General features: G+C 46.2%; 1 protein-coding gene across 4 annotated transcripts in view; it reads right to left on the bottom strand.

The window, feature by feature from the left end:
- Nucleotides 1–12869, bottom strand: part of Memo1 (mediator of cell motility 1) — a 97105-nt gene extending 84236 nt beyond the window's left edge. The window contains exons 1-2 of one of the 4 annotated variants that reach the window (XM_027426098.2): nt 12730–12869; nt 12050–12127 (exon numbers count right to left, since the gene is read on the bottom strand). In XM_027426098.2, the coding sequence (XP_027281899.1) occupies nt 12050–12110 (61 nt within the window). In that variant the 5' untranslated portion in view covers nt 12111–12127; nt 12730–12869. Of the gene's footprint in view, nt 1–12049; nt 12415–12729 lie in introns of those variants that run through there. The other 3 variants (XM_027426099.2, XM_035448343.1, XM_035448344.1) reach the window with 3 other exon arrangements.
- Between the last annotated feature and the right edge of the window lie 1447 nt (nt 12870–14316).

Genomic DNA, 14316 nt, shown 5'->3' with positions numbered 1-14316 from the left:
AGAGAAACCCTGCATCAAGAAAGGAAACAACAAAAAAAGCAGTAGTGTGTGTGGTCTTAACTGCTGAACCATCTCCCCAGTCCCATGAGGAATTCTTTTAAATATTTGTTTTAACTGCATGTAAACAAGTGTACTAGGTACATGCCTGGTGCCTGTAGAGGCCAGAAGAGGGTGTTAGATCCCCTGGAACTATAGTTACCACCATATAGCCACCAAAGTGGGTGCCAGAAACCAAACCAAGGTCCTCTACAGGAGCAGTGAATACTCAGCCACTGAGCCATCTCTCCAGCCCCAAGGACATTTTTAATTACTTTTATTTTTATTTTGTGTATGGATGTTTTGCTTACATGCATAGGTATGCAAACCATGTGCATGCTTGGAGTCCACAGAGCCAAGAAGACATTAGATCAGCAGAAACTAAAGTTTCAATGGCTATGTGCCATCATGTAGGTGCTATGACTCAAATCCAGGCCCTCTGGAAAAGTAACAAATGTTCTTAACTGTCAATCCCTCTCTCCGACCCCAAGGACACTTTTTTTGTTTTTGTTTTTGTTTTTCAAGATAGGGTTTCTATGGCCCTTGCTGTCCTGGCACTCACTCTGTAGACCAGGCTTGCCTCTGCCTCCCAGTGCTGGGATTAAAGATTAGCACCACCACCGGCCAGCAGACATTTTGATTTTTATTTTGTTGTCATTTACATTTTCTTACATTTTCTTCAAACTGACAAAAGTGCAGAAGCAGATAAATACAAGCCACACCACTGAGGCAGAAACGACTATGTTCACTTAGAAACTGCAAGTGAAAGGATAAGAAGAGAAATAACTAGCAATAACCAAGCAGCAACAGGAGTTTGACTATTACATTTGTTCTTGTTTGCCTGCTTTCTTCTAAGGTGAAATAATAGGATGAAATGGTGGGGGGGGGGGGTCAGCATACAAGAGTTCACTTTGGGGCTAGAAAGATGGCTCAGCAGTTAAAAGAACTAATTGGTCTTCTACAGGACATGGGTTTGATTCCCAGCACCAACAAGGGAATCAAACCATCTGTAACTCCAGTTTCAGGGAATCCAGTGCCCTCTTCTGAATTCTGTGGGCCCTAGGCACAAAGTGCATACATATATATATAGACAAAACACCCATACACATAAAACAAGAAAAGATTGTCTGCCAGGCAATGGTGGTACACACCTTTAATTGCAGCACTGGGAGGCAGGCAGATCTGAGTTTGAAGCCAGCCTAGCCTACAGAATGAGTTCCCAGGGCTACACAGAAAAACTCGGTCTCAAAAATCCAGAAAGAAAAAAAAGAGAATAATAATTAAGAGCCAGGTATCATGGCACACACATTTAATCCCAGCACTTAGGAAAAAAATGAGTATTTTTTTAAAAATACAAATTTTTAAAATATGATTTTTAAAAAAAATTTTAGAAGTTCACTTTAAAACTGAACATTTGGCCAAGTGGTAACAGCACACACCTTTAATCCCAACACTTGGAAGGCAGAGGTAGGCAGATCTTGGTGAGTTCAGGGCCAGCCTGGTCTACAGAGCAAGTTCCAGGACAGGTTCCAGAGCTATACAGAGAAACTGTCTCTGAGGAGGAAAAAACAGTATTTGTCCTTTCAAAGAAAAAAATTAAAGTTCAAAAAAGAAAAAAATTAGGACATCAAAAAATCTAAGTCAGGCATGGTCCTGTATGTCTTAATTCCAACATTAGAATTTGAGAGAGGAGGCCTACATAGTCAGTTCATGGCTAGTCTAGCCTACCAAGTGAGACCCTGTTTCAGAAAAAAAAAAAAAAAAAAAAAAAAAAAAAAAAAAACAACCTAAAAACCCAACCAACAAAAAAGGTATTTTAGGAACTAGAGTCATGGCTCAGCAATTAAGAGCACTTGTTACCTAATCAGGACTGAAGGTCTGATCCCAGTACCCACAAAACAAGAAGGGTGTCTTGTGCTTCAAGGAGGACAGGGACAGTAAGACTGCTGGCCTGGCTGGCTTCCAGCCTAGCTGGGAAAGCACAACCCTGGACTTCAAGGACTGATCCTGCCTCAAAGAAACAGGTAGGGAGTGATAGGGGAGTCACCCAGTGCCTTCTTTTGGCCTCCATGAGCACACCAAACACATGTACCTGCACCCACACGTGTGTATACAAACACTAAACACATACACAAACAAATCTTTTTTAAAAAACATATTATGAGGGCTGGAGAGTTGGCCCAGAGTTTAAGAGCATCAGTCTTGCTCTCCCAGATGATCCAAGTTCAAGTCCCAGCATCCACATTAAGCAGTTCACAACCACCTGTACCTTTAGGTCTAGAGAGAGCCAATATCTCTATGGGTATCCACATTCACATGCACAGACACACACAATTAAAAATAATAAAAGTCAAAGTACACAATTGTGATACTCTACAATGAAAGGGAAATGCCCAAAAACTATAGAACTCTGATATAATTTTGTTTTTAAATTATTTCATTTCATGTGTATGACTCTTTACCTGTATGTATGTCTATGAATCAAAGATCTCTGCAAGAGCAAAGGGTGCTCTTAATCCCTGATATAACTTTTATTGTATCTAGCCCCCTGATATAATTTTATTCAAATATGTTTTAAAACATAGCAGAATGAAAGAACTTAAAATTTAAACCTAACCAAACATGGTGGAAAACACATTAATCCTAACACTTGGGATGCAGAGGCAGGGGGATCTCTGAGTTTGAGGCCAGTCTGGTCTACAAAGTTCCAGGCTATATAGAGAAAACCCTGTCTGGAAAAAATGAAAAAAAAAAAAAAAAAAAGAGTTAACCTCATTCAAAACATGGATCATAGGCCAGGCATGGTAGTTCAGTGTTCAGAAGGCTAAGACAGTAGGCTGGCCATGACTTTGAGGTTACACAGAGTTTCCAAGTCAGCTGGGAGTTGGTGGCGCACGCCTTTAATCCTAGCATTCGGGAGACAGAGGCAGGCAGATCTCTGTGAGTTCGAGGCCAGCCTGGACTCCAGGGCGAGTGCCAGGATAGGCTCCAAAGCTACACAAAGAAACCCTGTCTCGGAAAAAAAAAAAAGAGAGAGAGAGAGAGAGAGAAAGAAAAAGACATTCCTGCCTCTACCTCAGGTGCTCAGATTGCAGTGGCATGCCACTGCTGTCAATTTTGACCAATCCCAGGGGTTCTCTATCAAAATCAGCATCGAAAATTGTTTATTGTAATAATACACCGCACACATACATATAAAGTGACCAATCAGATAAATCAGATATCTGAATATGACATATAAAAACACTCTTAGAAAAAAGAAAAAGGAACCCTGTAACATTGAGGTAAGTTGAGATAAACTAAAAACAAATGGACTTGTGTAAAGTTAAGAAATGATTCACCTAGACATAGAGCCTCCAACCAAGAGAAGATACTTGCAACATATATAATAAGAGACTGACTGTATTTACAACAAAGATACAAAATCAACATGGAAAAAACTAAACAACCCAGGAGGAAGGGGGGGGAGAGATTGACATTTCAAAACATCAGAAATGCAAGGGACAGTCAAGTTGGGGTCCCTAACCTGAAAAAAAGGTGTGCAATCTGATTAGTCATTAGAGAAATACAATTGAAATTACAATGAAATGTCACTACCCTTCTATAACTGAAAATAAGCCAGACAGTGGTGGCACACCACTTGGGGAGGCAAAGGCAGGCAGATCTCAGTGAGTTCGAGGACAGTCAAAGCTACAGAGAAACTGTCTCAGAAAAACAAACAAAACACCCATTGAAAATAAAAGGCCAACAATACTGTCTTAGGTGTACTATTGCTATGATGGAATACCACCACCAAAAGCAACTGGGAGTTTATTGGCTTACATATCCTGAATTGTGACTATGGTCCACTGAGAGAAGCCAAGGCAGGAACTTAAACAGGGCAGGAATCTGCTGGCAGGAACTGATAAGAGGCCATGGAGGAGTGCTTCCCATGGCTTGCTCAGCCTGCTTTCTTAGAGAATTCATGACTACCAGCCCAGGGATGACACCATCCACAGTGGTCTGGGCCCTCCTCCATTAATCACTAATTTTAAAAATGCCCTATAGGCTCCCCTACATCCGAATCTTCTGGGGGCATTTCCCAATTGATGTTCCTATCTCTCCATGGACTCGAGCCTGTGTCACGTTGATATCAAAGTAGCCAGCACTGTGGCCGGCTTTCTTAAATCATGAGACTTTTCGAGACAGGGTTTCTCTATGTAACAGCCCTAGCTGTCCTGGAACTCCCTATGTAAACCAGGCTTGTTTCTAGCTAACCTGAAGCTCGATTACCTCACATAGGTACCTCCATCCTGCTTTCCTGCTTCTTCGATGTGTGGCTGGCTGCCTCCACTCCTCCCCCATCCACAAGCCCCACCTGTCCTTCTTCTGTCTGGTTATTGGCAGTTCAGCTTTTTATTAAACCAATCAGGTGCCTTAGGCAAGCAAAGTGAAACAGCAACACATCTTTACATAGTTAAACAAATATTCTATCCCACAACACAACACAAATACAAGCATCTAGAACAACAAACTCTCACTCAGTACTGACAGGAGTGCAAATTTGCTTCAGAGAGATCTACTAAAACACTATGTATACACCATTGCCTAGTAATTCTCTCAATTATATAACCAGGAACTCACATACACATCCAGTCAAAGCAAATACAAAAGTATAAAAACATACAGAGGGGGGCTGGAGAGATGGCTCAGAGGTTAAGAGCATTGGCCGCTCTTCCAGAGGTCCTGAGTTCAATTCCCAGCAACCACATGGTGGCTCACAACCATCCGTTATGAGATCTGGTGCCCTCTTCTAGTGTGCAGATATACATGGAAGCAGAAGTTTGTATACATAATAAATAAATAAAATATTAAAAAATCATTTCAAAAAAAGACATACAGAGCAGGAAAACTATTTAAAAATGAAATCTCCATCAGTAATAGAATGGATAAAACATATTTGCTGGGTGTTGGTGGTGCATGCCTTTATTCCCAGCACTCAGGAGGAAGAGGCAGGTGGATCTCTATGAGTTCCAGGCCAGACTGATCTACAGAGCAAGTTCCAGGACAGCCTCCAAACCAATACAGAGAAATCCTGTCTTGAGGGGGAAAAAAAAAGGCATATTCACATAATGCAGTAATGAGAATGAATTTATCTATCTTTCAAATGCAAAGTACAGCAATTTCAATGAAGTACTACATCCGTGTTGGAGCCTTCATGAAGCCCCAGCTGTCCTTTTGTCCTTCTCCTGGGTATTATCCTGACTTTAGTCTAGTCTTCAACCTGTGGTGGCTTTCAGATGGTTCAAGTCCACCAGGCCCCCAAGGAGGCCCCTGCCACCTCTTCATCCTCACCCTCAAAGGCAGAGTTAGCCTCCTGGGTTGAAGTAGGCTCAACTTGGGATGAAGTACTTAGCCTGAGTATGAAATGAAGCTGTCTGTTTGTGACTCACTAACCACTTAGAGCCTCCCTGTTCTCTCTCCCTGGGCTTGTGATCTCACCCTTATGGTATCCTCACTGCCATCCTGAGAAGGCCTTCCCTCCCTTAGAATACCAATTGCCATTGCCACTGCCACTGGGCTGCTTCTGCCATACACAGGGCACAGAGAGGACAAGGAACCACTAGAGAAGCAGTGTCCAAAACTGGATTTGAAGCTGCTTTCTGGCTGGTAGTCATGCCCCAAAGTGGGGTGTACCATTCTGAGAAGTGCTGTGGGCCAAGAGACTAGAATGAACTGGAAGGACTGGCCATGTTCTTCCCATGTCTGCTAGAGCTGCACTAGCATACAGTGCGCCCCACTGCCCACGCTGGGCCCTGGCCCACAAGGTCCGCAAGGTGTGTACCTGCAGAACAGGCCTCTGGTACAAGTTCACAGTAAGGTGAACCCCACTTGTTTCCAGCCCTAGGGAGTCCTTGTGCTAGTGAAGGGGACCCCTTAGATCCCAAGTATGAGGAACCCATCAGAGCAGCTGGTACCAACACAGAGCAGATGACTATTTCAGAATGCTGGCATGGGCCCTTTGCAGCCTGCCTCACCCCTGATCCACCTGACAAGTCCACCCACCCCCTGCCTCACCCCTGGTCCACCTCACAAGTCCACTCCCTGCCTCACCCCCTGGTCCACAGGCTCCTTTGTAAGGGGCTCCCTGGCAGGAAATAAAATTTCAAGTAAAAAAAGAAAAAAAATTTTTTTGAAGAAAAGAAACTCAATGAACATGTTACAATAATGTAAATAACATGGGTAAACTAATGTTTCCTGTGCTAGGTGCAGGTTAGACTGTGTCTGTTTTCAGAGAGCTCACCTAGCTGTACATTATTCTACTTTCCTTCACATATGTCACACATTTTGGGAAGGGGTTTGAGATGGGGTCTCACTATGTAGCTCTGATTGTTCTGGAACTTGCTCTGTAGACCCTGCTGGCCTCAAACACAGAAATCCACCTGCCTCTGCCCCCCAAATCACTGGGCTTAAAGGTGTGCAACACTATGCCCAGCCATAATTTTTGTTACATTTAACACTAAATGGGTCTACAACTGGTATCAAGATTTCTATGCCAGGCGTTGGTGCCGCACGCCTTTAATCCCAGCACTCAAGAGGCAGAGGCAGGTGGATCTCTGTGAGTTCCAGGCCAGCCTGGTCTACAGAGTGAGTGCCAGGATAGGCTCCTAAGCCACACAGAGAAACCCTGTCTCGAAAAAAACAAAAAAACAAAAAACAAAACCTGTGCTTCAGGACACTGACACGGCTCCAAAGGTAAAGGTACAGCCAAATTTGTCAACTTGAGTTTGGTCCCAGGACACACACACGGTAGAAAGAATGAACTCCCACAAGCTGTCCTCTGCCTCCCTCCCTCCCCACACTCTTCATGGCATGCATGCCTACACAAATGCACACACCTGCACACACACTAAATAAAATGTAATAATTAAATAAAAAAAAACTGTGCTAGGTTATTTGTAGAATCAAAAATGAAAACAATTTCCTAGCTTCAAAGAGTCAATAATCTTATATATAAATAATAACAGAAAAGCACAAAGAAACTCCCTTGGTGCTACAGGGACAAAAATATCAAAAAAAGGCAAGGCATAAAGTAGGGGTGAAGGATGAGTAGGGACTATCCTGTTAAGGGCATTTCCACAGAGGGAACCATCTGAGCAAAAGGCACAAGCTAAGATACAGCATGCTATTATTTCAGGAAGCAATGAACAGCTGCTAATTGTTGCTTGAGGCTAGTAACACCAAGATGGGCCAGAGTGAGGTGAGCTGTCAAGGCAGGGAAAGAAGACTAGTAATCAAAGGGCTTTAGCTTCATCCAAAGGACATAGATCAGCAAGGAAATGATCAAAGGAAATGATTCTGTCAAAAGATTATTCAGGAAGCAATGTAGCGGGTAGAATTAAAGGGTAACCCTAGAAAAAAAAGAAGTCTAGCTAGAAAGCAATGTTAACTGTCCTGACAGACTAACACAAAAGCCATACCCAGATGGGTGTGGATTCCAGTGCTCAGGAGGCGGAGGCAGGACTGTCTCTGTGAGTTTCCAGACCAACTTGGTCTACATAGCAAGTTCCAGGACAGCCAGGGCTACTACATAGCCACCCTGTCTCAAATGGGGGTGAGGGGGAGAACCACATACCTAACCTGAAGGAAAACTATATATATATATATATTACAGTATTTTATATATATATGTGTGTATATATATACACATATATATATATAATACTGTTGCCTTCAATCCCAGCACTCGGGAGGCAGAGACAGATGAATCTCTGAGTTTGAGGCCAGCCTGGTCTACAGGACAGCCAGATACCCTAGAATAAGCAGATTTTCTTTTTATAAGGGACCAAACAGTAAATATTTCAGCTTTATGTTCCACATATAATCTTACTCTTGTTTGTTTTGTTGTAAGACAGGGTTCCTCTGTGTAGCCAGCCCTGGCTATCCAGGAACTCGGTATGAAAACCAGGCTGGCCTAGAACTCACAGAGATCCAACTGCCTCTCTGTAGGGAGACACCGTAACCACGCCTCCTAAGTGCTGGCTACTGGTATGCCTGACCAAGCCTGTCAAGGCGTGGTCAAGGTGAGTTCAGAGTGAGGCAGCATGGGCTCTTAAGGACCGCAAGCACATGGAACCCTCTCTTCTTCTACTGCTCCCTGGCCTCACTGCTCTGGCTTGCATTTGGCTGGTATTTATCTGAATAAAAGGTATCTTGAATCTACAAGCCTTCCCCTTCACCTCTCTCACACACATCTCTCGTCTTTTTGTTTTTTACAAAACCACTTAAATATTAAAACATCCAGTTACAGGGGGGATTCAATGCCTCTAGTTTCAGAGGGCACATGCACTCACGTGCACACAGTCCCACACAGACACACAATCAGTCCTTTTTAAAATAACATTTAGCTAATGAACTCTTTTTCTTTAAGGTTTACAGGGTGCACTTGGGTGTGAGCCAGTTAGTTTGTTGACCCTTGTTGCACCCTGGTAAGGAAATGAGGATTAACCTTCCTATGAGATTAGTCTTCCTAAAATGACACCGGCACCACATTAATACCCTACTCTAAAACCTCCACCAGTCCTCGCTATCATGTGCTAGCATTTACAGGTATCTCCAGCTCCTATCTACTACCCCAGACTTCCATCTGTACCCTAAGAACTGCCCATTCCTATTAAACTGAACTACTTACACTTACCTGCTTTTCTCTCTGTGTGTGTGTGTGTTGTTTCCTAGCCCAATGCTCCTTCCTTCTGCTCCTAACTTGACTAAATATCCTTCCTTAAGAGAACAACTCAAATCCTACCTCTGCATGACTCAGCCCTCCTCAGAACTTCTAAATGCACCTTCTCAACAGATATTTAATTGCTGCTCTGAAGTTGTAATTTACTTCAAATAAACGCTACATTTGTTGAAGGCAGGCAGCAGTTTACACCACCCTCAGTCAATGGATATAACAACATATAACAAGGGTAAATAAGATAAAGATACATGTGTATGGATGTATGTAATAAGTGTACAACAACTTTTTTTCTGAACTAGCTAGTTAACTGAAGACAATGTGGTTTTACCCTTATTTCTCTCAATAACTGAATACTTTAGTTCTGGGTACACAACCTGAATACTAGACAAGACACAAAATGACAATCAACAAACACATTTCCTCAGCTCTTTTGTTTTTTGTTAGTTTTGTTTATTGAGACAAAGTTTCTCTTCATAGCCTTGGCTATCCTGGAACTCACTCTGTAGACCAGGCTGGCCTCAGACTCAGATCTGCCTGCCCCTGCCTCTCAAGTGCTGGGATTAAATTCCTCAGTGGTGTGGTGTGGTGTGGTGTGGTGTGGTGTGGTGTGGTGTGGTGTGGTGTGGTGTGGTGTGGTGTGGTTTTTTTCAAGACAGTGTTTCTCTGTGCAGTCCTGGGTGTCCTGGAACTGGCTTTGTAGACCAGACTGGCCTCTAACTCACTGAGATCCACACATCTCTGCCCTGCCTCCCCAATTCTGGGATTAAAGGCAGGTAATTTCCTCGGTTCTTTTTTTTTTTTTTTTTTTTTTTTTTTGAGACAGGGTTTCTCTGTGGCTTTGGAGGCTGTCCTGGAACTAGCTCTTGTAGTCCAGGCTGGTCTCGAACTCACAGAGATCCGTCTGCCTCTGCCTCCCCAGTGCTGGGATTAAAGGCGTACGCCACCACCGCCCGGCTCCTCAGTTCTTTATGGACGAGCTGCCTAGAGAAACAATAGTAGAATACAAATAAAAACTCCCCAACAGTAGATCAGTATTTCAACACAGTACATTGTCTTTACACTGCAGGTACAAGTGATCAGAACAATTTACATTACATTCCTATAATTTTGCTTCATTCATTTTTAGGATACAAATTAAGCTTCTAAAACTAAACAGCTTTAAGTTTTCCCTGAATTTCCTCAATATTAGTCAAATTAAAAAAAAAAAGTCTCAGCCAGGCACTGGTGGCACACGATTTTAATCCCAGCACTCAGGAGGCAGAGGCAGGTGGATCTCTGTGAGTTCGAAGCCAGCCTAATCTACAGAGTAAGTTCCAGGATAGGTTCCAAAGCAATACAGAGAAACCCTGTCTCGAAAAACCAAAAAAAAAGAAAAAGTCTCACACACCCCAAAAAGTCATACGTCTGAATTCCAGTAAGGTAGTTCACTCAGATTTTAGAGAAGAATATAATTACTACTAATAAGTATCTATAGTCAAGATTTTTTTGAACCAAATTAAAGGCTACAACTTGTGTTTGAACTCTAAGGAATTCTAAAACCAAAAGTGTCAATTGTGTCCAACTTTACTACCTGTATAAATATTTAACAATCTAAAAGATTCTCTCCAGGACATTTGCACACATTTCAATGTAAACTACAACGAAAGTTTAAAACATTTGTAACAAATGTAAACTGGGCAGTGGTAGCACTGGCCTTTGTCCTTTGATCCCAGAGGTGGAGAGGCAGAGGCAGGTAGATCTCTATGAGTTTGAGGCCAGCCTGATCTACAGAGCTCAACTAGAGCTACACAGAAAAAACAAAACAAAAAGTATAGAAATACCACAATAAATAAATGCCAAAAGACAACCATGATATGAAAAAAAAGTGTGACTGTAATTCTCCAAAACGTACTGGGGGGGGGGGGCGGCACACTTATTTACAAGCCTGCTATTTAGCAATGAATAATATTAATAGTGCATTGATTTAGAAAGGGAAAATTCAGGCTTGTTCGATTCCTATTTCACCTCTGGCCTAGTCTTGGGTGCGGCACTAAAATTTTGTTTCCCCATATACTGACACAAGAATAACTTAACTGACATTTTCAGGTTGTGAGAACTGATTAAAAGTCTATGAAGTACTTCAGGACCACAAAGGGAACAACACTTTAGGCAAAAAAAAAAAAAAAAAGGCATACTTATCTAAGGCAAGAAACTACAGCTACCTGTTAGCAGTAGATCCAAAACCCAACCATAATTCCTTTGTGTCTTAGTAGGGCGAATCCACTGTGAGCCTGTAAGGTACATGTATTTTCAAGAGCTGGTGGAACAATCTCAGAAAACACACTAACTGCCTTCCACATTTTCTGTTTTCTAAAAAAAAAAAAAACAAAAAACAAAAACAAAAACAAAAAACTAGTACTTGCAAAGGAACACATGAAGTTTAGGGCCAGTTGTTTATAAGCCAAGCTGGACTAGAAACCAACAGGAATCACAGAGGAACTTTTCCTTTGTTACCATACCAGAAATGTGACCCCTGAAAATCTCAAAAAGCAATCCTTGCCACGAGAGTTGGACTAAAGGGAAACGGCCCTAGCCTTTCTTACCTAAAGAACTCCACATGGTTTTTAAGAGAGTGCAGACAAGAAGGCAGAATTCTCTCAAAACGTAAGCTAACTGGACAGGTAGTCCAGCACTCGGTGCTGAGCGCTGGGTACTTTAGAGGTTGCTGGGGAAAAGTGCTGATGCCATCTCCAGCTGCCCCTGGATGACAGTAACAATGCAAACACTGACAAAAGAGCTAGGAGGCTACCCATAGCCCCTGCCTGGCAGCACCTCTGCCAGAGCCTCCACATACAAAGCGACAAATCCCCGAGAGGCCCTCGGCTGACAGATCTTTCAAGCGAGACCTAGAGTGGCAACATGAAGTGGGGGACAAAAGTAAGGCTTGTCACTCCTTCCAGGGGCGCGAGGTGCCTCGAAGATGAGGGCAAAGGCTGCTGTGCTTTCGACCAGTCCCTAGCACGAGGACCGCACCGACTCGTCCTTCCCCGCGGCAGCCGCTGTCCGCGAAGCCCCGCAGCCCGCGCTCGCCCTGGCCCTGCCCGGCCCCGGCCCGACCCGGCCGGCAACTCCTCGGCCAACTCCGCGGGCGCCAGGCGGCCAGCCCGAGCGCCGGGTTGGGGGAGGCGACACGGCCCGGCCCGGCCCGCTCCCTCGGCACGCGGTCGCGCCGCCGCCCGCGCCCGCCGCCCGCGTCCCCGCCCGCCGGGCCCCGGCTGCTCAGCTCGACCGCCTGGCGGCCTGGATCCCTACCTGAGGCGGTGTACCAGCTCCCGGCGTGGCTGGCTTCCCGGCAGACCACTCGGTTGGACATCTTGGTGCCTGTGCCGCCTATGGTGCACGAGGATGAATGAGGAGGCGGCGGCGGCGGCGGCTCCGCGAGGGACGAGACGCGCGGGCCCAGAGGAGGAGGCGGCCGCGGGGAGGGGACCGGCCCGGCCCAGGAGGAGGAGGAGGAGATGGCAGCCGGGGCGGGGGCAGTAACAATCACCACAAACTCCGCCGGCCGCCCGGCAGATGGGGCCCCACGGCGGCTTGGCCCGAGCCGCGCGGCCGCCAAGTCGCCGCCGCTGCCCTGACCGGGCTGCTTCCGCGAGCCGCCCCCGGCCCTGCAGCGCGCGGCCTGTCGAGCCTCCCGCTGACCCCACCCCCGTGACTCCGCGCCCGCCCCTCCCCACCCGCCCCGGGCGCCCCGCCCCGCCCCCACCGCCAGGCCTCCCCCCCCCCCCCGCCTCGCGCCCGCCGGCCCCGCCCCGCGCCTCCGCCCGCCGTGCGGCGCGCTCAACGGCGGAAGCGGGACGGGCCCCGCGCCATCCGGGGTCGGGCGGCCGCGGGCGAGGTGGCGGCGGTCGGTGCCACTCTCTCACCCCTCCACCTCCCCCCACCACAGCCCGGGGCCGGGGCCTGAACCCGGGGAGCCCACGCGTCCTTACTCTCCGCTCTACCGGGTCCTGCCCACTGAGCATGCCCAGCGCCGCGGCCGGGCCCGCCGAGGCTCAGCGTGCACGCTCCGCTCTCCGGGGTTTAGCGCCAGCAGAGGCTGGGGGCAGGGCGCGGGGCGCAGGACGCAGCCGCGAGGCGGGGAGAGCCCCTTCCCTCCCGCCCCCCCCCAGCCGCCTGGCTTGTCCCCGCGCGCCACCGGCTCAGCGCGCACACGAGGTCTAGGCTCGCCCTGCCCGGCCGGGGTTCCCCCTGCCACCGCGTCCTTGGTGGATTCCCACCTCGGGGTGTCGCCCAGGAATGCAAGTCTGGGGCGGCGCCGCAAGTTTCATTTGCAGAAACTCGAGCGCGGCGAAGCGTACGGGTGGAGTGGGGGGGATGGAGGAGGGGCGCTGTAGCCGTCGCTTTCCAGACTGGTCCCTACCTCCTAATAGTGTCGCTTTGACACAGTTATGTTAACTTATTGTATCATAGCTGTAACTGCAGTGTGGCAAAGATCGTCTCAGTTATTTCCTGTGTAAAATGGGAGGGGGGGTGACATTCCGGAGAGAGGGGTACCTAATGCTTTCGAGGAGCCGGACAAGGTAAGGCATACTACAAATGTCACCCTTCACTTGCCTCATTAAATCTCACGTAAGTATCGGCAGCAAAGAATTCCTTTACAAGTTGGGAAGAGTCACAAAGGAAGTGAGTTTGGCTTTAAATTGCAGGATTCCAAAACTAGGAAGTGTAACAGTGGCGCATCTCCTAGAAAAATATTTGGGGCCGAAGTCACACAACGGGTATATCTTAGTTTCACTTTAAACTACGTCCAAAGTAGATGTCTAGCTGTCTAATACCGAAATGCTGTGTTCCTTAATGCCATAACAATATACTTTTTGTTTGCTTGGGGTTTTTGGTTTTGGTTTTTTTTGTTTGTTTTTTGTTTTTTTTTGCCAAGTTCTCAAGTGTTGTTATGAAGAAAGCTCTGTGGTTAATGTCAATGACAAGAAAAAAAGAAGGTAAATTGTTTCTCCCAAGAACTTGTGTCTCTTACCAAACTTAGCGAAGACCACACTGATGAATAAAATACGGGCTGTTGGGCTAAAGAAATGGCTCAGAAGTTAAAAATATGTACTGTTCTTGCAGAGGACCTGAGTCGAGTTACAGCACCCACATTGGACAGCTCCCAAACATGTTAGTCCCGCTCCAGATCTGACGCCCTCTTCTGGCCCCTTCAGGCACCTACGATTCCGTGCACATACCCACACACAAATATACAATTAAATCTGTTTTTAAAGATCTCCAGAATGCTTTCAAGTATAGACGTTTCCTTTTTAAGACCAAATTTCACTATGTAGCTCTGACTGACCTAGATGAAACACCCAATGTAAACCTGGCTGTGTTCGAACTTACCTGACCCTGCTTTTGCAGGGATAAGTGGGAAGGCAGATGTCACCACAGCAGCTGTTTGAGACAGGATCTCCCTATATATCCCTGTCTGGCCTAGGACTGTGTATGTAGACCAGGCTGGCCTTGAACTTGCTGGGAAACCACCCACATCCTCTTGAAAGAAGTCAATTGAACCTGTTCACTTCCAC

This window comes from Cricetulus griseus, chromosome 7 (assembly GCF_003668045.3).
Source record: "Cricetulus griseus strain 17A/GY chromosome 7, alternate assembly CriGri-PICRH-1.0, whole genome shotgun sequence".
NCBI lineage: Eukaryota > Metazoa > Chordata > Mammalia > Rodentia > Cricetidae > Cricetulus > Cricetulus griseus.
The sequence above is the reverse complement of the archived record's forward strand: the minus strand, read 5'-3'. Positions and strand labels throughout refer to the sequence as shown.